Source organism: Pelophylax lessonae, assembly GCF_965119305.1.
Source record: "Pelophylax lessonae genome assembly, chromosome: 4".
Classification (NCBI taxonomy): Eukaryota; Metazoa; Chordata; class Amphibia; order Anura; family Ranidae; genus Pelophylax; species Pelophylax lessonae.
The window spans coordinates 575,588,630-575,612,756 of NC_138771.1; the positions used below are offsets into that span (position 1 = coordinate 575,588,630).

Consider the following 24,127-nt stretch of genomic DNA (forward strand, 5'->3'; position numbering starts at 1 on the left):
TTTAACTGTATGTTGAGCTGCACACGCCTGGGGCATACGTGTAGTGAGAACAGAACATTACTAGTTTGAAACATTTACATACTACATTGATACCACGCTGTTTTGTGTGAGTGTTTGGTTTGTGACATTACTACAATATGAGAGGGCTTTGCTTCTTCCCTTGATTGATATCCTTTGGAGATTCAGCACTCTTCGGGTGTCTTGATGCTGAGAAACCCAGAGATGATGGTGTATGCTGGTGGACCGGGTCCTCTGTGAATTACTACCTTCTTTGGAGCATAACTGTGTATTTTGACAGCTTTAGGTGGTCAAACCATCTGGTAAGAAGCTGTGTGTGCTTCTCTGTCTTTGAGGAGCTCTTTCCTGGCTACACCTGTATTTAATACTACTCATCAGTCACCACATGTGGACTAATAATGGACTTTTTAAATATACTGTATAAAAATACATTTTTTATTCACGTTTGTTGCAATCTTAACATGTTATAATTGTAGCACCCTACAGGTAGGTACTAGGTAAATAAGTAGTGGGCCTTGTCTGCCTAACAGCTGGGCTGTGATTTATTTAGCTAGGGTGTCAGGGCTTCCAGATGTGCCTGCTGAGGGGAGAAGTATCCCCACTGGCTCCTGTGAGAGGCTTCTCATAGGGCAGTGTGGGAAGCCCAATCAGGGGACACATCCCAGCTTGTAACTACCCCAGAAGGCAGATTACGCTGCAAAGGATTCTGGGAGTGGGTATAAGTTTGGGGGGAAGTGCGTGACCCTGTCTCTTTGGCGGGAGCAGAGTCCCAGGAAGGAGAGAGTGGCTGTCTCTCCTCCTGCCAGAGGAAGAGGATATCTCGGGGTGTCGCCTGAGTGTCCAGAGAGTGCTGAGTTGAGCTGAGGGGATCCGGTGTACCGAGAGCCTGCAAAGGGCGAGAGAGGGGCCCAGTCCCAGGAAAGCCTACACAGGTCGTGAGTACTGCGGATTGCCCCTGGGGGTCCGCCTGAAGTTAGAGGGGACCACTCCGGAGGAGGTTCTGGGATCCAGTGTCAGCTAGCTGTAAAGGGGGTACCTAGGTTGAGGACCCTGAAGTTACTAAGGGGGCACCTGCAGTTGGGCCCTGAATTGTACAGAGAGTGTCAGTTAAAGTTACAGCCATACGGAATCCTACATCATACTACCTCAAGCCAGGCAAGGCGGGGGAAAGTGTTCAGTGACTTTTGCAGTACATCAGTGTCAGAAGTTCTACAGTTCTCAGTCCTGGATCTTCTGGACTACAAGACGAGGATTCGGCACTTCCATTGTTTTACAGAGTGTTCTCAGTGTTAGTGAGTGTTGGCTGGCGCCGGCTGGCGTCAAGGAAGCGCCAACAGGCATTTTCCAGAAGCAAAGTCCCAAATGTAATTAGTTGGAGCCTAAAGGAGTACCCCACTCATTCCCTTCTCCCATCCCCTTAAATCCAATAAAAAAAAAAACACAAACAAAGATGCCGGAGTTGTCGCTGCTTCAGTTCTCACACCCAGGGTCACAGCTCACATGGGCTGGAGAGGTTACCGGTACTAATGGCAGACCCACATCAGGCCATAGGCCTGGAAACCTTGCTACATAATGTTTTATTAAGACACTACACTTTCCCTGTATATTGGTCCACAGACCCAATTCATCATATGCTCATGATCTCTGCTGCAATGGCCAGTTTTTCTGCAAGCATTCTTCAAGAGCACAAAAAAAGACAATTGTTCTCTATGTGTCCTGTTCACACCATGGATTTTTTCTGTGCAGAAATCTGCAACGTGCCAGCAGTTTTCTATGCGGAAAAAAAACTGACATGACATCAACACTGTGGTGTGAACAGGACACATAACTGACACACATGAAAACTGATGTCAATGTGCATAAAAACTCACTGAAATGCACATGAAAATTGATGGAAACTGATGTGGAACTAATGGAAACTCATGTCTCCGCAAGTGAAATCTGGGCGGTTTTCCCATCAGTTTTCATGCACGCAAGGTGTGAACGAGCCCTTAAAGCGGAACTAAACCCTCTTATCTTTTAGGGGAATGGAGAACATTGGCTATGAGGAAAGACTACAAGCACTGAACTTATTCTCTCTGGAGAAGAGACGATTGAGGGGGGATATGATATCGATGTACAAATACTGTACTGGTGATGACCCTAGCATAAGGAACAAACTATTCAGAGAAAGGGAGTACAATAAGACACGTGGTCACTCACTAAAACTAGAGGAAAAACGGTTTAACCTTAAAATACGTAAGGGGTTCTTCACTGTCAGAGCAGTAAGGATGTGGAATTCTCTTCCACAGGCAGTGGTATCAGCAGGGAGCATCGATAGTTTCAAAAAACTATTAGATGGGCACCTTAAAGACCACAACATGCAGGGGTATACAATGTACGGCTAAAAGCAAACACACACACGCATCAAACGTTGAACTGGATGGACTGATGTCTTTTTTCAGCCTCACAAACTATGTAACTATCTTTTACAGCCAATCAAGCTGCCACCTTAGCCTCTGTTTGATCTGCAATTGCCATGGTGCTGCACATGTGATCAGTTCTGACACCAGCCATTTGATGGTTTGACAGTTCAGTTGAGAGTACAAGTTGCTGTGACAGTTAGTTATTAACAACCTTGAATGCAACTGTTTTGGGAAACTGTTAAATCGAAAGTTCAGGTGGACTTTACAGTTTTATGTTACACTGACATCAGTAGTGCTGCTAGATGTTTGTTCATTGTGGAGAAACAAAGAGGGAAATACAGAGCTGTGCAGACTTAGTAGCCAGGGCCGGCACTACAGCCATAGGCCTCATTCACATGGGTATACTACAGCGTACACCCGTGCAAAGGCCATGTTTACCCACATGGGGATGCACAGGTGTTCCATGCATCCCTTTGTATGTAGTCCCATTTGTGTCAATAGGAATACACCAGCTGCTGATCCCAAACTGACAGTTGTGTGGGTGTACGGCCCTGAATGCCAATGTCTGTGGTCAGCACTGTGCACCTCCATGGCTGTCAAACTGGGAGATGCTGAGTCTGTGACATGAAGGAGACTGCCTGCCCAGGGATGCAACTGGGACAACCCCAAGCACAGGCACAAGGCAAGCACAGCCCTTGCACAAGCATACACTGTAGTACACTCTTGTAAAGGAGACCATAGGTATATGTTTTGCATCATGTAACTATAGTTGCCAACATTCTCAAAACAATTTTTAAGGACACTTTTTTTGTGTGTAGGCAAAGTATTACTTTACTGGTGGGGACATTTATTTGTGGGCGTGACCTAGCTGGAACAAGAAAATGCAACATGTGAAGCACGTTGCAGTAAAAAATGGGCATGGTTGAAATGACACTAACTATTGGGCGTGGCTAAAAGAGGATGTGGTTAGAGTCTAAGATGACTAACATAAGTGGTTCTCCCCCGATGTTCCATACTGTTCCCTCCTGGCCCCCTATTACTGTTCCCACCTGGTCCCCTGCGCTATACTGTTCCCTTCTGGTCCCCTGTGCTATACCATTCCCTCCTGGCCCCCATTAGTGTTCTCTCCTGGTCCCCTTTTACTGTTCTCTCCTGGCCCCCATTATTGTTCCCTCCTGCCCCCCCATTAATATTTCTTCCTGGCCCATCATTACTGTTCTCTCCTGCCCCCCTCCCCCATTACTATTCCCACACCCCCCATTCCTGTTCTCTCCTGGCCCCCCATTAGTGTTCTCTCCTGTCCCCCCATTACTGTTCTCTCCTGTCCCCCCATTAGTGTTCTCTCCTGGCCCCCCATTACTTTTCCCTCCTTGCCCCCATTATTGTTCTCTCCTTGCCTCCATTACTGTTCCCTTTTGGCCCTCTATTACTGTTCTTTACTGGCCCCCCATTAGTGTTCGCTCCTGACCCCCATTATATTTCTTTCCTCGCCCCCCATTACTGTTCCCTCCTTGCCCCATTACTGATCCCTTCTGGCCCCCCCCCCCATTATTGTTCTCTTCCTGCCCCCCCATTACTGTTCTCTCCTGGACCCCCACTACTGTTCTCTCCTGGCCCCCCATTACTGTTCCCTTCTTGCCCCCCATTACTGTTCTCTACTTGCCCCCCAATTACTGTTCTCTCCTGGCCCCCATTACTGTTCTCTCCTGGCCCCCATTACTGTTCTCTCCTGGCCCCCCATTACTGTTCCCTTCTTGCCCCCATTATTGTTCTCTCCCTGCCCCCCAATTACTGTTCTCTCCTGGCCCCCATTACTGTTCTCTCCTGGCCCCCCATTATTGTTCTCTCCTGGCCTCAAGGCGCACTGATGCAATCTCCCCTCCAAGGCTGGCCATGTCCCCTCAGGACTCCCACCCAATTACACTGTGAGACAGGCTCCACCTGACTTCCTTGAGACACTAATACTACTAGGGATCTGGGTTTGCCTGATGTCCAGGACAGAGGCAGATTTTTGGGCTTTTGCCCGGGACACACTCAGACCGGGACATTGGTCTGATTTCCGGGCAAATCAGGACTGTTGGCAACTATGTGTAACTAATGAATTTAGTGAGAGGATTTTGCAAATGTAGATAGCAAGTATTTATTAAAACAGAAAAATGTCCATAGGCCAGAAATGAAAAGCACAGCCTGTCCTGTAAACCAGGAATCAGCTGCCCTCTATGTAGAATCTGTTCTCCAGCACCATGACAGCCTGCTCCTCCACTGTGATGTTCATAAACGCACCTATCATTACCTAGAAAAATAATTTTACTAGTGATGTTCTGAAGTCATAATAAGGAAAAGTTGTATTTAGCCACCTGTATCACAGCTTTTAAACTAACGAACTGCCCACAAGAGAGATGGCCGCCAAATCCTCGCAGCCCGGAAGAACCATCACGTTCCTTACGTCAGACACTACGGATCGCTGCAGGGGACGGATCCCGGAAGTGACGCTGTTTTCCTGAGCCCTGAGAGTCACAACATGCCAGACAAACAGATCCTGATCGTAAGTGACAACGGGGATGCGATTACCTCGGGGAGAGGGAGGTCGGGGGATCGGAGACATGTAGGGTTCATCTCCTTCTATCTCTGCAGTCTACTTACCTCCTATCTGACTGCAAGTGTGGGAGGTGCAGGGCGAACCCCATGGTCCATGTCTAGGACCACTATGGTGGTGAACTATTTATTCTGTTATTGGTGTCATTGTGTACACATTTCCCTATTATACTACTCGGCGCCCTTTACATAACAAAACTATCAAGTGTAGTGTCCTCTGCCCCCTCCCCCACTGTAGTGTCCCCTGCCCCCTTCACATCACCCCCCCTCCCCCACTGTATTCTCCCCTGCCCCCTTCACATCACACCCCCTCCACTGTAGGGTCCCCTGCCCCCTTCACATCACACCCCCTCCACTGTAGGGTCCCCTGCCCCCTTCACATCACACCCCCTCCACTGTAGGGTCCTCTGCCCCCTTCACATCACACCCCCTCCACTGTAGTGTCCCCTGCCCCCTTCACATTACACCCCCCCCCCCACTGTAGTGTCCCCTGCCCCCTTCACATCACACCCCCACACTGTAGTGTCCCCTGCCCCCTTCACATTACACCCCCCCCCCCCACTGTAGTGTTCCCTGCTCCCTTCACATCACACCCCCACACTGTAGTGTCCCCTGCCCCCCGCCCCCCACATTGGTGTTCTGTACTCCGCAATGCTGTGTCCTCTGTCCCCTTGACATCACCCCCCCCCCCACTGTAGTGTCTCCTGCCCCTTCACATCAACCCCCCCTTAATGCCTCTGCACCCCCCCCTGCCACAGTAGAGTTATGTGCCCCACAATGCTGTGTCCCCTGCCCCCTTTACATCACTCCCCCCCTCACTTTGGTGCTCCCTGCCCCTTTTACACATTCCCCCTGTAGTTTCCCCCGCCCTCTTCACATCACCCCCCCCCCCCCACTGTAGTGTCCCCCCTGCCGCCTTACATCGCCCCCCCCACTCCAGCAGTGTAGGGGGGGGGGGCTGATTTTAATTGCTGGAACTTTACTTTTAAACACTTAAAATGATTTACTTGTTTATTTTCACATAGGAAGCAAAAAATCTCCAATGTGCTGCATTTTTTGGTGCCAGGGTATTCGGCATCAGGGGAAGGAGGAAGGGGAGTCCAGCGAGCGTTGCTGAGTTATGTGGAAGCACCTCCTCTGGAAGTGTAAAATCTGACGCTGCCATCCATGTATGTCGGCTGCAGTAAAGAGGTTAAAGCAGAAATTCAGTCAAAAAAGTGATGTCCTGTTCATTCCCTCCCCCCAGCCCGCCGTAAGGATTTTGGGTGGGGGAGGTTAATTTTTTTTATTGTGGCGCCTGCTCCCACTTTGCCTAAGTGAGAATGGCATCCCTTGCCCAACAGTCACCTAAGACACTTCGCCCGTCCCAGGTGGCTGCAGGGGCTCGCACATGTGCAGTGGGGAACTACTTGTTGTTACTCAGGAAGCCACAGCCAGCTTCCATATCCAAGGTGGCATTGCCAAATAAGAATGGCCAGGCGTGTGAACACAGACTGGACCCTAGACACTGGTAAGTACCTGATTTTTAAAAGTCAGCAGTTCTGGTATTTGTAGTTGCTGACTTAAAAATAAAATAAAAAATGTAAGTTCCTCTTTAATTATTGCCATGCGGCATATGTACAGCCCTGAGCGCCACATTTAGAAAGAAAATGAAACCTCTCTCCATTAAAAGTCTTGTATATGTTTGTTCAGATTGCCATCGCACAGACTGTTCCACTTGGTCCTGCAAACGCTAACGCGTTTCACTCCAACTGGCGCTTATTCGTAGTCCTGTTTCACTGCATTTCGGGGGGGGGGGGGGTAGAATAACTGCAGCTTAACCACTGGCTTTTACAGTCCCTTGGCCACCACTGTGAGTGAGCCCTAAGAGGAGACAGGGACACCTTTTGGCAGAAAGTATAAATTTAGAGGACACACTGCCAGCTACACCAACCAAGAAGAATAAATATGCAAAAAATGATTGGCCCAAAGTGTATCCTAATCAAAAATGTATACTCTTATTTTGGATGGCGTAGGAAATAGGTAAAGCCACTGTCAGGTGTTTTTTGTCACCTGTGTCTCATTGGAGAGATTTCTCTTCACTTCCTGTCCTGTCTTGTAGACACAACAGGAAGTGAGACTAAATCTTTCCAAGACAGTTGTCACCAGAGCACTTATCTCTATTGAAAGATTTCCCTTCTATTCTTTTTCTGGTGGCTTAGAAAATAGTGGATTTTCCCCTCACTTTCATCCCCAGTACCAGTGATTGTCAGGACAAATCAAAGGCTGAATCTTCTTACCCATCTCCACAAAACAATACACACTCCCCTTTTTCTCCTGGCAGATTCACACCTCTGTTTGTCCTGCTGACCATTGACACTGTGACAGACCGCAAAAGTAAATCCTTCAATAAGAGGTGAGGAGACATTTTCTAATAAGTGCAGGTTTTCCATTGACAGCTTTCCTAAATGGGGGAACTTTCTCTTGCTTCCTGTTGCATCTACATGGCAGGAAGTGAAGGGAAATCTCTCCAGCAGGAAACATCCCCTGGTGGGGCATGTGCAAATCAGAAGTATCTGCCTGATGGGTGGCATTAGGAGACGTGGAACCTGGAAGACTTGGTGGAGAAGAAGGCAGCACCAGCAGACAGATTGATGAGGCAGCTTTGGCTGTCATTGCTGGAGGAGCAGACGGGTAGGTGAGTACAGTTTTAGCATTCAGTTTAAACCTTTGTCTTGAAAATCAAGTGTCAGAGGTGACCTGAAATCTGACAATTGTTACCCTTATTACCTGCCTGACCTCACACACATTCCTTCCTTCTTCTGAAAGTATTAAACTGTAAGGTCAGGCAGATGACTGGGCAGCCACTGTCAGGTGACCTTTTACCCCTCAAGCAGAAGTCTCAGGCAAAGCAAATAGGGCTAAATACGGGGGACATATAGAAATCATTTTTATATATATATATATATATATATATATATATATATCCACAACTCTGCCCCCAGCTATATCACTAACCTGATCTCAAAATATCAACCAAGCCGCTCTCTTCGGTCCTCCCAAGACCTCCTGCTCTCTAGCTCCCTTGTCACCTCTTCCCATGCTCGCCTCCAGGATTTCTCCAGAGCTTCTCCCATTCTTTGGAACTCTCTACCCCAATCTGTCCGACTGTCCCCTAATCTATCCATATTTAGACGATCCCTGAAAACCCTTCTCTTTAAAGAAGCCTACCCGGCTACTAACTAATAACACGGTTTCACTTACTCCATCAGCTCATCCCCCACAGCTATTGCCTTTTGTATCAATTGACCCTCCCTTTTAGATTGTAAGCTCTAACGAGCAGGGCCCTCTGATTCCTTTTTTTCCAAATTGTATTGTAACTGTAATGTCTGCCTTCATTTTGTTAAGCGCTGCCAAACTGTTGGCGCTATACAAATCCTGTATAATAAAATATATATATATATAACCTGCACATTTATGTTGTCATGGTGCTGCACGTGTGATCAATAATGGCAGCTGCCATTTTATTGGCTTGACAGTTGGTAGGGAGCACAAGCAGATGTGACCATTATTCAAGGCTAGCCTTGAGGGCTGGTTCACCACACCACAAAAACGCACTTCAGATCCGTTCCGTATGCGTTTCTGCAAGTGGGTTTTTGATGCGTTTTAGTTCTCCTTTTTTTCCGGAACTGGAAAGCCCTGGAACTGACTGCACTGGTGTGATATATGCCACTGGAAACCATATAACCATCTTTTCATGCGTTTTTGATACAGAAAAAAAATGCACTGGACTGCATGTGGTGTGAACTGGCCCTGAATGTAACTGTTTTGAGAAACTTCTAAATCAATTTGGGTATAGTTCCACATTAAAGTGGAACTAAACCCATCAGTTTACCTGTTAGAAAAAAAAAAAATTATATTCCTGACACGGCGTGATTGCTCATAAATGCTTGTGCTCCCAACCAACCATGAAATGGCTGGTGTCATAACTGATCACATACAGTATGCAGCACAATGGCAATTGCAAATCAAACAGAAGCTAAGATGGCAGCCTCCTTGGCTGAAAAGGATAGGAAGGTTTAGTTCCACTTTAAGAATGGTTATTCAAGTTTATTTATAGATTCTGCTTTGTTTTTTTAAATTTCTGTTTAAAGCGGAGTTCCACCCAAAAATGGAACTTCCGCTTTATGTATTCTAACCCCCTGACATGCCACATTTGGCATGTCATTTTTTTTGGGGGGGGGAGCTAGTACCTAGTTTTGACAGGTACCCGCTCCCACTTCCGCTCGGAGCGCCGCGGCGCCCTGAACGGAAGTTCTCCTCTCCCCCCTCCCTCCCTGCAATCTTCTGGGACATGTCAGAGGTCCCAGAAGATTGCCGGCCAATCAAGACGCGCAGCGCGACTCGCGCATGCGCTGTGGGTACCCGGCTGTGAAGCCGCAAACTGTCACAGCCGGGTGCCCACAGCAGTGATGCCGGCGCCGAGGGAGAGGATGGAGGCTTCGGGCGGCCGCATCGCTGGACCGTTGGACAGGTGAGTGAAATGGCTGGAACTCCGCTTTAAACTGTGTTTTCATATTGCTAATGGACTATGGACTTTACTTAAAGCGGAACTATATCCATTGATTTAACAGTTTCAAAAAACAGTTACATTCCTAGAATGCCGAGATTGCTAACTGTCACGTTGGTTGTGCTCTCCACCAAACTGTCAAACCATCAAATGGCTGGTGTCATAACTGATCACATGTGTAGCATCATGGCAGATGCAGATCAGACAGAGGCCAAGATAGAAGCTTTCTTGGCTGAAAACAATAGGAGCGTTTAGTTCCGCTTTAATAACACACACTTTTACTTTAATTATGTAAACCAAGCTTTGACGTTTGTTCTTTACACAGGAGGAAGATGACCTTCAGTATGAAGAGGAGATCCTGCGTAACCCATATTCAGTCAAATGCTGGATGCGATATATTGAATTCAAGCAGTCGGCCTCAGCACATGCACTTAACCTGATATACGAGAGAGCACTAAAGGAGCTGCCAGGAAGGTGAACAGAATGATGATCTGTATTCTGTACAATCACTTTTATGCCTGTCAGTGGAATGTAGAAATCTCCTATGTTGATAAGATGTTTAAAGGACTTACCCTAAAGTGGAAGTAAAGGCTAGTATACCTAACGTTTAAAATGGTGCTCCCCCTCCTCATACCCATGCTACCTACAGTTTGCAAAATATTTATTTTTTTATGTTCTTCAGTTTGGTCACATAATCTCAAATAATGTTTTTAATGTCCTTTGGTACAGCTGCGTAATCTCTAAGCTGCAGCTCCAATTTGACAGCGAGCAGCCTGACAAAGAAAGGTGGTGAATTCCCAGAGCCGTGACGCCACAGCGGCTTCCATTGCTGCTCCCATTAGCTGCAACAGCCACTAGCTGACACAGGGGAGCCGTAGCTTTGTGATCACATGACTGCATCAGAAGACTTAAAAGAAAGGTATTTACACAGAGCTACATACCAAACTGTAGGCAGAATGGGTATGCGAAGTGGAGAAAGCAACATTTTAAGCCTTAAGTACAGTATGTTAGTCTTACTTCCACTTTAACAGTAAGATAGAAGTATGGGGGCTGCCAGTGATGTTTTTTCAAGTGCAAGCTTTGTGGATGTCATCCTCCTTTTTCTTTGCAGTTTGAAGAAGATCAGTGTACTTTTCACATTCAGCACTTCAATTGTCATCTGTGTTTAAAATCCTTCCACTGGAACTAAAGGTTTCATTCTTTAAGAAAGAAAGCTTCAAGAAAGTTGCTTGAAGCTTCCCTAAAAGCTTTGTAAATGTGTTGTAAAAACTTAATCTACACACTACTCTTATACAAGCTTAAAGCGGAGTTCCACCCAAAAGTGGAACTTCCGCTTTAAATAGTCCTAACCCCCTGACATGCCACATTTGGCATGTCATTTTTTTTTTGGGGGGGGCAGCGGGTACCTAATTTTGACAGGTACCCGCTCCCACTTCCGCTCGGAGCGCTGCGGCGCCCTGAGCGGAAGTTCTCCTCTCTCCCTCCCTCCCTGCAATCTTCTGGGACATGTCAGAGGTCCCAGAAGATTGCCGGCCAATCATGACGCATAGCGCAACTCGCACATGCACAGTGCGTACCCGGCTGTGAAGCCGCAAACTGTCACAGCCGGGTGCCCACATCAGTGATGCCGCAGAGCAGAGAGGGAGAAGACGGCGCATCGCTGGACCGTGGGACAGGTGAGTGTGCGGTTAGGCTGGAACTCCGCTTTAAAGCGTAACTTTACCCATAAAAACTTGCTTCTTGCTGGAGGTTGCCATTTTGCTGAAGCCCAGAGCCCCCAAACAGCAGTAAATCATAAAGTGGACCTAAACCCATTGATTTAATGGTTTAAAAAAAACAGTTGCATTCCTGGAATGCCGGGAATACTAACTGTCACATTTGCTTGTGTCCTCAACCAAACTGTCAAACATCAAATGGCTGGCGTCATAACTGATCATATGTGCAGCACTTTAGCAGTTTAAACAGAAGCAGCGCCCTTGGCTGTAAAGGATAGGAGGGTTTAATTCTGCTTTAAAGCGGAGTTCCACCCAAAAGTGGAACTTCCGCTTTAGGGAGTCCTGACCCCCTGACATGCCACATTTGGCATGTCATTTGTTTGGGGGGGGGGAGCGGGTACCTAGTTTTGACAGGTACCCGCTCCCACTTCCGCTCGGAGCGCCGCGGCGCCCTGAACGGAAGTTCTCCTCTCCCCCTCCCTCCCTGCAATCTTCTGGGACACGTCAGAGGTCCCAGAAGATTGCCGGCCAATCACGGCGCGCAGCGCGACTCGCGCATGCGCAGTGGGTACCCGGCTGTGAAGCCGCAAACTGTAACAGCCGGGTGCCCACAGCAGTGATGCCGGCGCCGAGGGAGAGGATCGAGGCTTCGGGCGGCCGCATCGCTGGACCGTTGGACAGGTGAGTGAATGGCTGGAACTCTGCTTTAAAGAGGAAGTAAGCTTCCTCTGCAAACCTTTACCTATAGGTAAGCCCATTATAGGACTTACCTATAGGTAGGGTAAATATCTCCTAAAAGTGTACTGTTTAGGAAATATTTACATGACATGCAGCCAGTGACATCACTGGAGCATGCTCTCTAAAGGAATGGCCACGGGTACCATTCCTTCCGAGTCTTGTGCCGTAAACAGCAGGAGTGATGTCATTGTAGCTCCGGCCAATCACAGCACCGGAGCCTGCACACCCAGAAGTAACTCAAGGGAAAATGTCAGCGGTGACACCGATGTGCGAGCAGCGCTGCGGGGGCTTCATTCTAAAAGGTAAGTATTACATAATGAGCTAGTATGCGATGCATACTAGCTCATTATGAATTTGTCTTACAGGGTTTTTTTTTTTTTATTCTCATTGTCTGTTTTGTTGGGGTTTGGGAAGCAGCTGTCACAGCAATAATTTTTTTCCATTCTCCATGTAGATAGGGAGAATACTCAACAGTAGGGGGTCCAAGACAATCTGACCTCCAATGTCCAGCATGGAATCTAAAGTTTTCCTGAAAGAAGTTTACACTATGACACATAAGCAGTGATTGCCACTGTTGTAGACTTTGTCCAATTTAATGTCCTTGTACCATTGTAACATGGTCTAATTTTTTCTAAATGGCTGTTTTCTTCTAGTTACAAATTATGGTATGCTTACCTAAAACAGCGCAGGAAGCAGGTGAAGAGGCGATGCCTAACAGATCCGGCCTTTGAAGAAGTAAATAATTGCCATGAGCGATCCCTTGTCTTCATGCACAAGGTAAAACTTTTAATCAGGACTGGATAAATCCCAGGTTGCAAATGTGCCGAAAAATTGCCAGCTGCCATCTGACTTTTTTGAGCCATTTTCATTGTTTCCAATGGAAGTCCTCCGGAAACACTATCTGCCTAGAATTTCTGTTTCCTTCATGTGTTTTCATGGAGTTTCTCTGAGAACTTGGATTTCCCTCTATATTTCAATATTTTTATTGAAGTAATAATACAATGTCGTATAAGGCACAAGTTTTGAACAATAGTGCAAACAAATGTGAAACCGAATATAAATACAGGAATGTGTTTCCCTCAAAATATTCATAGACAAAGGGCCTCCTAATATTAAACACGGAGATCTCAATATTAAATAATCTCGGTAAAAACACCAGTAGGGATAAGAAGACAGTATATTAGAATATTACCATATTTATCGGCTTATAACACGTACTTTTTTCCCCTGAAAATAGGGGGCAAATGATATGTGCGTGTTATACTCCGATATAGTGTTAAGAACCCATAGTACATGCCCCATAGCAGCGCAATGTAAGGCGAGTGGATGTCCTCTTTAACAGCAGTCCTCCGGCAGCCTTCCTCTGCTGCAGGAGAACATGTCACACATTCTAAGGCAAGTGGATGTACAGTAACGGCTCGCATTCCAGGCCTCTGGTCACAGCAGACGAATTCTCGTGGCCGTCAGAGCGTAACCCTGGTAACGCTCTGCATTGCTCGCGAGAGTTTGCAGACTCGTAATAGTTTCACTGCTAACGAGGGGAGAATTGACTGAACTTGTTACCGGTCAGGTACAAGTAGTTTTCATGCCATTTTAAAGTACAAATATGTGACAAGTACTGCACGAGTATTGCACACAAAGACAGACACTGCCTTACAGGGGGAGGGGGACCTAATAGACATACACTCGCTGACGAGTGCAAGTGCATTGATCTTAAAGTGGATCAGAGCAAAAGAAGTCTGCCAGGGGGAGAGCAAAGAAACACTGCAGTGTTTCTTTACTCCTCCCTGGCAGATTTATTTTGATACTCTGGTCCACTTTAAAATCAGTGCACACTGCTACCTTTGGGGGGCTTGTCAGCTAGTGTGTGTCTTTTTTTCCCTGAAATCTCACTCTTAAAATGAGGTGCGTGTTATACACCGGTGCGTGTTATATGCCGATAAATACGGTAATTATTTTCAATAGGGTCAAAGAGTACATGTCCAATCCACTAGGGTTTGCCTGCATGATATCCCTTCGAACCAATTTATGTGATACTGGTAATGGTTATGTTATGGGGAAAAGACATAGGCGGGCCAGTGGGGTATGTGGAGATGACAAGTGTTTCCTGAAGGGCTACAATATCAGCACCCTGTGATCTATAGTAATTAAATACTTTAATACGTTTAGAGGGTGAGCCCGACCCCTGAACAAAATGAGAAAGCAGTTGTATGGTTCCAGTGGAGTTATTTACCTTGGACATGGTAAAGGATAAAAATAGCTGTAGACAGATAAACTTACCTACCAACGCCAGCATTACTAAATCTTGGGAATCCAGGAGAAATTCCAACTGACCCTCAGAAAGGAAAAAAGATTAGAAACAGAAAAATGAGCAAGGAGGGAAAATGGGTAAAAGATACATGGGCATAAGAACACCCAGTATCAAAGAGTGTAAAATGGCCCATAAAATATACCAACTGAAAACCGTAAATAATGTGACCACGTAGTCCAGAACCCAAGTTCTGGGAATGCGGGAGTCTCCGCCAATGGGAAGAGCCCGAAAAACTGAGAGTGTGCTTAGCCTCCTCCCAGCACAGGTTATAAATAGTAAGTTAAATAAAAAACCCTCCTAGGAGCCCTTAAGCAGCCTAAGAAAACAAAAGGAGTAGAACAGTTACATTAAGCTAACAGTTAGCAGGTACATGGCACATAACTCCAAAAAAATTGAAAAAAAATGGTAAATCTGTAAACCAAAAGGACCGAGGTCACCTAGAGAAAAAAAAACACACCAGGTTTAAGGCACATGATCCTTAAAAAAAAAATTTTGCACCATTCTGTGGACAGTGTCATCAATTTTAATCTCAATGCTGTACAGGCGACATCCCAATGCCTGGAAATCTTGTTTCACATCCGAGGTTAATTTAGTGGTAGCTTTCCAATTCCCTCTGCAACATGTCAGCAAAGCGGGCAAGAAGGATAGTGTCCGGAAAGTATGTGCAGTGGTGCAGGTAAAGGAGCTGGAGACCGCTCAGGACTATTGGTATCTGCATCCGAACCACTGGTTTGGCTGAGGAAGATGTCTGCCATGTCCCTATCCAGGGCAGAGGAAGTGTGGGAAGCATGGCCTGGAGACTGTATAGAGGCCTGTATAAGATGGAGTACAAGTTCAGCTGGCTCACCTGAGGATGGAGTGGCTTTGGAGGAGTCCATTTTGTGTGCCCCTGGGGGCTTTACTTTAACCCTCTGTGGCTGTGGTTTTGGCTGCAGCTGCCCCTTACGTGTGTGTGTGTGGCAGGCACCGGTCACCATCTTGGATCCCTTCCCGAATACACAAGGCGGGTAGCGAGGGCTTTTGTAGATCTTCCCCGCTGACCGGGTTGACATGGAGCGGTCTCTGTGTTGCACGCCCGCCGCCCTGACACACTGCTGGAGCGAGCGGGGGATGAGGGCTGCTAATAAAGGCTGTAGGTGCCGGGACTTTGCGGAGCGGTACAGGCTTGCATCCACTCCGGCCGCCCGCGCATGCGTTCTCACCTTGGGTTTTCTACTAAAGCCCTTAGGCCTTCCTGAATGGGATGACTGAAACTTGACCATATCAATCCATATGTGTACTTGTAGAGGGGTTGCAGGAACAGGCTTCTTGTGAATGGTTCTGTATGTTTCATATGAAGGTGTGCAATATGTTGGCACCACATAGTTAAGTGGGCAACAGTGCAATGAATTCAAGCATTTTGCTACTATAAATAACATTTCCAGTCTCTGTTTTCTGTTCATATCTTTTTCCACTTATTGCTCCTCTGCTTTTTAGCATTTTCTTGACTGCCTTCAATTACATTTTTTTTTCTTCTGCTAAGATGCCTCGAATTTGGCTGGATTACTGCCAGTTCCTTATGGATCAGTGTAAAATTACCCGCTCAAGAAGGACATTTGACCGTGCTCTTCGTGCACTCCCCATTACACAGCACCATCGTATCTGGCCACTGTATCTGAGATTTGTCCGTGCTCACCCTCTTCCAGAGACAGCAGTCAGGGTCTACAGGAGATACCTAAAGGTACACTATTGTTAGACTGTTAAGTCAATATTGTTATGGGGCATCTGGATCATGTGATGTCATTATAATACCTTCTTGTTTATTTCCAGCTGTCACCTGAGAATGCAGAGGAATATATTGAGTATCTGCACTCTGTGGACAGGTTGGATGAGGCTGCATCTAGGCTGGCAGCCATTGTGAACCAAGAGGATTTTGTGTCCAAAGAGGGAAAATCAAACTACCAGGTGAGCCTGATGGCTGCAAAGCATAAGGGCTGAAATGTCCCTGATTTGTTCAACATTTGCTTTCTGATTATTTTATTAATTAAAAACGAGTTGAGATTTTAAAATCAGATTAATGTAGAGTATGCAAAAATACAAAAAGTGGTCACCTCCCCCCCCCCCCCCCCCCCGGTAAAGAAGCAAGGGGATTTCTAGTCACTGCTTGCCAACGAGCCAGCGACCAACCGAATAAACCTGTCTAACAGTATGCATTAAAAACAGGGGTTTAGTAGCACACATTTGCAAATACATGCGTAAGCTGCATTCCCCGGCAAGGCATCCTGATATCTGCAGACCCTAACTCTACCCCTCTTTTTAACGCATACTGTTACAAGTTTATTTGGTTGGTTGCTGGCTGGTTGGTTAAGTAGTGACTGGAAATCCCCTTGCTTCTTTGATGTAGAGTATGGCATATGTAGCTGACTTGAAACCTCTTAAAGTGCCTCTCTGGCCATAGGGTTTTGTTCATTGTCAGTTCCCCCCATGTTTTTCACTAGAGACTGTGAAAACCTTTACATCACCAGAGCTAACAGGTGAGATTCAAGAGGCTGCCCCGTGTTGCTTCCTCCAGATGCAGGATGCTTCATTGATTTGCATGACCAGTGTCTGTTGGCAATAAAGACAGAAGTAATAATGCTGCGAAAGTGTAATAGGAAGGAGGGTTCAAAGTTGACAATGCTGCAGTAAACTTTCTGCAGACAAAATAGTAGTTACCTTGTGGAGGAAGGGCTGTGGATTTGCAGAATCATTGGTCATTTTTAATATGCATAAAAGGGCTATGGGAAAAGTTGTCTATCTTATTCGTTTAGTATTTGTTTCACAGGTTGATTTCTAATTTTTGCCTATTTTTACTTTTAGTGTTTGTTACCCTAAAAAAAAAAAAAAAGATGGAGATCCTGTTTCCCTATAGCAGGTTAAACAGCAGAGTGCTTTTGCTGTCTAACCTGCCCCTCTGGAAACTGTAAAAAACCTGGCTGATCCTGCCACTTCCTGTGTCCTCCTCTCTGTGCTGACCACGATAGTCATGGCTAATAAACCCTGACCACCGTGGTCAGCCTGCGTGCCTCTGTCATCCGTAGCTCTCCTCTCTGTTCTCCCCCCTCCCCTCTCTACCTGTCAGCTCCGTGTGTCTGTCTCCACCCCCCCCCCCCCTTTCCTCCTGCTGCTGATAAACCAGTGAAATGTCACTTCCAGCCCCTCTGTTAAGCGCCTATCCTGCACTGTATAACTGCTTGTAAGAAACAATGCCTCTAAATACATTTGAGAAGTTACTTTAGGTCTGTCACGAAAATCCTCGCCTCTGGAATACTACAATCCAGGGCTACAGCAGGAGGAGCTGAGTGGCCAGCTCGGCGGTCACATGACTCCCGGCCGACAGAGGGAGAGCTTGGCTCCTCCTGCTGTAGCCCTGGATTGTATTCACGTGACAGACCTAAAAGACACTTCTCAAAAAGTTATTTAGAGGCATTGTTTCATACAAACAGTTATACAATGCAGGATAGGAGTTTTAAAGAGAGGGGCTGGCAGCAAGGCAATAGTTTAGGGATACAAACCCTTTAATGTGAACCTCTGCTCAGACTGCACACACTAAAATAAGTGTTTCCATATTCTGAAAAAGCAGTAAAATCAACAGATGAAGACCCCAATCAACTCTTCATCTATAACCCCTCATCCCTACGGGTAATTTGGGCCTGTCTGCAAACTCCAGTGGCAAAAATCAGTGGTGTTTACATATCACTGTGGCCACTCTATCTGCATGAATAAATGACAGTAAACACACATGTAGCAGTTACCTGCAGATAGGGGCAGATAAATTACTGCTGAATACAAACAGATGCGTCCAGGCACTGACATCCATCCCTAAATGCAGGTAACTGCTGCATGTGCGGATACATGCAAACGGCAATGGTTTCCCTTAGCGTGTGATCGCTTAAAGTGATTGTAAAGTCTCTTTTTTTTTTTTTTAAATGACAAACATGTTATTCTTACATCCTCTGTGCAGTTGGTTTTACACAGAGTGGCCTGGATCCTCCTCTTCTTGGGTCCTCCTCTGTGCTCCTGGCCTCTCCCTCCTTTTAAGTGCCCCCACAGCAAGCAACTTGCTGTGGGGGCACACGAGCCAAGTCACAGCTCCCTATGTCCCTTCACACACAGAGCCGTGACCCGGCCCCGCCCCAGCCCCCTCTCTCTTCTGATTGGCTTACTGACTTTGATTGACAGCAGCGGGAGCCAGTGTCCCAGCCAATGAGGAGGGGAGTCACGGCAGCTGAGACACTCCTGCAACATCGCTGCATAAAGATGGGTTCAGGTAAGTATTAGGGGGGCTGAGGGGGCTGCTGCATACAGAAGGTTTTTTATCTTAATGCATAGAATGCATAAAGGTAAAAAAAAAAAAATCTTCTGCCTTTACAATCCCTTAAAGATAAATAGCACATGCCTATGACAACAGTAACTTGGTTTACAGGATAAGTATTAGAGGGCTGTAATGGATCAATAGATGACATTAGGGTTATATAAGGTACAAATTTAACCCAGGTCTTTTCTGTTACAGCTGTGGCAGGAGTTATGTACCCTCCTCTCACAGAACCCAGGATCTATACGCTCTCTGGACTCTGCAGCCATTATTCGTGGTGGCCTCACTCGCTTCACTGATCAGAGGGGGAAATTGTGGTGTGCCCTTGCTGAGTACCATACCCGGAGTGGACATTTTGAAAAGGTAACCATGGCTCATTGTTCATTCCCCATCATCTAGCCTGTAGAGCAGCTTTATCGTCATCTGTTTAGACCAGCAGTGAGCAATGGACTAGTCACATCAACTGTTGACCCACTCGGGATTATAGTCTGATGTGTTTACTGCAATCACATAAGCGCACACACATTGCTCATTTTAGTGATGGCTAAAATACCTTGAACCTAGTAATCTTTTGAACTGATAGGACACTCAAGCTTAAAGCTTTGAAACATAATTTATATAGGCTCCTGTTTTGATTTGAACCTCAGAAGGTTGGTTGTTGTTAAAAATGACCTAGTGCCTGGTAGTTTATGCCACAGGACTTCCAGCAGTGAAACAAGTGTGAAGAAAATTGTCCCTCCCCCACACCCACAGGTTGCAGGAAAGAAAATCAGTCAATTCCCCCATCAACACAGTCTGTGTTGATGGGGGAATCCCTCCCGTGGAACTATTGTGTTCTTTGGGCAGGGGAGCCGTCCTTGCTGGGAGAACACACAGTAATATTACGTATTGCTAGAAGCTATAGCCACTGGCAATAATTGCATGAAAAATCTGACAGGCTGGTTGTACCCAAGTTAATCATTCAACTTGGGTACAATCAGCCTGACAATACATGGCTCGAATCTTGGCCGGTCCCTGATGAGCTGGCCAAGTTTCGAACAGTCTATGGCTGGATTAACCTCCTTTAAATGTTAATACCAAAATTACTTGGCCATGCTGTTGTGGAAATCATACAAAAAGCTTCTGGTCCCTGGTCCAGAACAAGATACCATAGACAGAGTCTCAGTGCTGCTTTTAAAGAAAAGGTAAGTCCACATACCGTAAAATACGAACTTAGATCTAATCCACAGGTTGGGTATTTAAGATGCTAAGTTATAATAATCATCTGCTATCCACTGTAGTATAGAAGAACAATGCCATCTACAGAAGGTGTCAAGGAACTTTGTAGCAGCTTAAATAATTTCTGTTAGCAGATGCAAAAAGGTGAATCGGGGTGAATAGGAAAACAAATATATGACTTCCTTACATGCCTGTACTTTGTCAGGGTGCTTAAGAATTAAATTCCTCTACCACCCTAGTCATTGTTTTTTAGCCACATACTGTACATTATGTTGTTGATATTCTTTTTTGGTTTTCTCAGGCTCGAGATGTTTATGAAGAGGCAATTCAGACAGTCACCACTGTCCGTGACTTCACTCAGGTGTTCGATAGCTATGCTCAATTTGAAGAGAGCGTCATTGCAGCCAAAATGGAAACCGTCAGTGAGATGGGAAAAGAAGAGGAAGGTAAGAATCGGCCTTAAAGTGTAACTAAAGACTATTTTTTTTTTTTTTTTTGGATAAGGGAGGGTTATAACCCCCCTTTGTTTTGTTTTTTTTTTGGCCATCTGTCCCATTGGGGAAATTTCCCTCAACTTCCTGTCCCATTGTCAAAACAAGAAATCCCTCATTTTTGATGAGAACGGTAAATAGGGTAAATCTCCCTAACAGGGGCACAGACAGCATTACAAACTGACAGGTGTTCTAATCCCTCTCCACACAAAACCTAAAAAAATAAAAAAAAATTGCCTTTTAGTTTCTTCACACATTTCTTTTTGCGCGGGTTATGAGTCACCTAATGTTTTCCTTTTTATCTTCTCAGATGACACTGACCTAGAACTGCGATTAGCCCGTTTCGAGCAGCTGATGGAGAGGAGACCTGTCTTACTGAATGGGGTGCTACTGAGACAAAACCCACACAATGTCCATGAGTGGCACAAGAGGGTGCAGCTGTACAAAGACAAACCCCGGGAGGTGCGTTCTCTCTCTGGATTCTGTGTGTCTTGTCTGACCGTCATATCTTGAATAGTCAGGTTTTTTTTTTTTTTTTTTTTTTTTAGCACAAGCTACGATTTTTCTCTACTATCTTTATGATTTTATTATAGTGATTTATTTATTTATTTTGCTGTCGAAGAATATTCCATTTTCAGTCTTTTGTGTCCGTCCTAAATAGTTAAAAGTTGGACTTTACTTACGGGGTCATTTCAGCTTTCTTTACCTTCAGTGCAGCGAGACCTTACACATTGTGAACTATTTTATCTGTCAATGTATATGCAATACTGTTCAGCCAGTCTATTTTACACACCCCACTGCCACACAAATTGCCGGTAGGGCGAGGCCACTGCATTGGCCTGCCACCATTTTATAACTCCAGCTTGTGTATTGGATTGAGGGAACATGACCGCGGAGAGGCCATCCCTATGCCTCCCTCATATTCTCCCAATGACTGACATTTGTTGTATGGACTTTACAATGTGGTAGTCTCACAGTGTATGTTCTCCCACCGTAAGCCTGATTTTATGTGTGTAAGGACTTATGGGAAGTTCAAAAGCTGATATATTGTATAAAAGCGATGGGCATTCTGTAAGTGAACACAAGATACTGCATGTCACTAATGAGTCACATTTTCCACACTTTATCTTTTTCAAATGGAGCTATGACCAGCAGATCTCACCAGTGCATTGAGAGACACACTAACCACAGCAGGCTCATTTGTGCCTGTATACTATAATTTGCTTTAGCACTTTACATTTTAATAATGGCCCTTTCTCATCTTTGTGTAACTTACTTACCCTGTTGACAACTTTACCAATGCTTCAGCTAAGTGGATATAGTTAGAGAAGCTCACAGATGAAACAAATAGCTCATTTTATTATGTTTTATGTGGTTTGGAAGCTAGGATTTACTCATGCTTTCTTTCTTTCTCTCTCTTTTTTTATTTTTTATTAACTTATTTATTCCTTAAAGATCATAAGCACATACACAGAAGCTGTTCAGACTGTAGATCCAGCAAAGGCAACTGGGAAGCCGCACTCACTCTGGGTTGCTTTTGCTAAATTTTATGAAGACAACGGACAGATTGATGATGTGAGTAGTTTATACTGACAGGCAAACTGCCATGTTTTCCTTATGTGTCCTGATTTAAATCTTACAGTTACATGTTTATTGTGAATGGGTATGGATTTTCTACTGCATTTAAAAGAACTTAGAATATTTTATCAAGTGGAAAAAAACAAGAGGCCTTAAAAAAAAAAAAAAAAAAAAAAAAAAAAGGGGGGGGGGGTTTGACCTGGGTAGAAACTATATTACCTAGGCAAGTGAAAAAATACAAGATACAGACAAGCAGTCTAAACTTCTGTGTTTTCTTTCTTGATATAAAATAATCTTTATTACATGTATAGCAAACTCACAAAGCCAGATTGCAGCACATCATTTGCCACCAGAGCCTCTCCTACTCCTTTGATGTGTTTCACCCAATAGTGGCTAAGCTGTGAATGTAAGAAGGAAAACAGTGGAAGTGCGGCTTGCTTGTATCTTGACACTGCAGGGAGGAACATATCTAATTAGGATTGCACTCACACTAGTGGATGATCTGAAAGACTGCCTGGAGAGGTAATCACCCTTTTATGCTTACTGAAAAATACAAGCAACTTTAAAAAAAAAAAAAAAATATATATATATATATATATATAATTTGATAGAGTAGGGCAACCTTTCTCAATCAGGTTCCTCCAGGGGTTGCTAGGGGTTCCTGAGCTGTGGTGAATTGATCTCCAAAAGTGCCCACCAGTGCAATTTTCAGCTGACACTGGCCTGTACGCAGAGTACTTCTACACTGATTACTAATGTTAGGGATCACCACAATTTTCACTATCTAAATACTTTTTTGTTATGTATTTAATTACAGGATCATTGCTGAAAATCATTTGGTAGCAAGTGGGTGTTGAAAATGATGTGCCCTAGATGTCAAAAAATCTAGGTACACCTCGTTCTTTATTTTTGTGTCATTTAAACTCCCTTCAGCTTACTGACTATGTTAATGTAGCATAAGTGGTAGATGTATTCATTTTTTAGCAGAGGTTCCCAGAGATCTAAAAACTGTTATGGGTTCCTCCAGGCTAAAGATGTTCAGATAAGCTGGAGCAGGGAGTGGATAAAACCCCTGAATTCTTTTTTGTTTTCATTTGTGTCACATTTATGGCATTTCCCTTCACTTTCAGTCCTGTAAACACAACTGTAGCAAATCTTTCCATAGGTACAGAGTTTCCCATTAAAAGATTTCTTGTTTTCTTCCTCTAGCCCTGGTTCACACTGCTCCGACATGAAAGTCACACGACTTTGAAGCCAACATCCTTACATAACTCATTGCCGTTTGTATACGACTTCTTACTAGAAGTCAATGCAAGTCGTGTTGAAGTCACCCTCAAATAGTGCAGGAACCTTTTTGAGTCACACCAATTAGAACTGTTCTATTGCTGTTATTGGGGCACGACTTGTCATGCCACTTTGAACTAAAAATTTGCATGACAAGTTGCAGCAGTGTGAACGGGGGCTTAGTGTCTCTCACTTTCACTTTCAGTCCCAGTGACAATGGTTAAAAGACAAATAAAGTGAATCTGCCTAGTGGGGACAGCAGTAGAAACCTAATAGGGGTTCTAATCCTTCCACACTCTAGGGGTTCTAATCCTTCCACACTCTATCCAAAACAAACAAAAAAAAATTAATTTCTCTTTCATTCATTGATGGACACCGCTCCTTAGATTCTTGACCAGTGGGTTTTACTGCCACCTACAGGAGTAGGACATTAGGCAGAAAAAAGAACTCGACTATGCCTATGGGCAGTTCCAGGAGGTATACTCCCCTTTCTCTGCTATAGGTACTCAGTTTTTTTTCGGCCTAGTCAGGAGTAAGGACCTAGTTCCTTGCTGGGATCTCTGGTCTTTTAAATAGCTTTTTTTTCTCTTTTTTTTTTTTGCTGTGATTTCTGCAATTAACTGCTGGACTGGGTGACCGGCTGAATAATCTAGATTCAGCGGTCACCTGTGGGTCATCTGCTGCTCTGGTGGATACCGTGGAGATCACTATACAGACCCTGAGGGAGTTTGGCTGGCTTCTGGATTACCAGAAGTCTGCTCTGGTTCCCTCTAGAAAGTTGGATTATCTCACTCTGGACTCGGCTCTAGCCAGAGTGTTCCTTCCTCTGGACAAACTCCAGAAATTGCATGCTGTGATTCATCTCCTGTTGTCCAGCAGATGGTCCTCCCTC

The 24,127-nt window shown here is 45.1% G+C and overlaps 1 protein-coding gene across 1 annotated transcript in view; it reads left to right on the forward strand.

Moving 5' to 3' along the window:
* Nucleotides 1-4,822: 4,822 nt before the first annotated feature.
* XAB2 (XPA binding protein 2) overlaps nucleotides 4,823-24,127 on the forward strand; it is a gene marked incomplete at its 5' end in the record, with an annotated part of 35,501 nt that continues 16,196 nt past the window's right edge. The window contains 10 exon segments of the mRNA XM_082256547.1: nucleotides 4,823-4,874; nucleotides 4,877-4,968; nucleotides 9,893-10,041; nucleotides 12,674-12,797; nucleotides 15,854-16,051; nucleotides 16,141-16,275; nucleotides 18,863-19,027; nucleotides 20,184-20,328; nucleotides 20,684-20,835; nucleotides 21,829-21,948. Of these exon segments, the coding sequence (XP_082112673.1) occupies nucleotides 4,823-4,874; nucleotides 4,877-4,968; nucleotides 9,893-10,041; nucleotides 12,674-12,797; nucleotides 15,854-16,051; nucleotides 16,141-16,275; nucleotides 18,863-19,027; nucleotides 20,184-20,328; nucleotides 20,684-20,835; nucleotides 21,829-21,948 (1,332 nt within the window).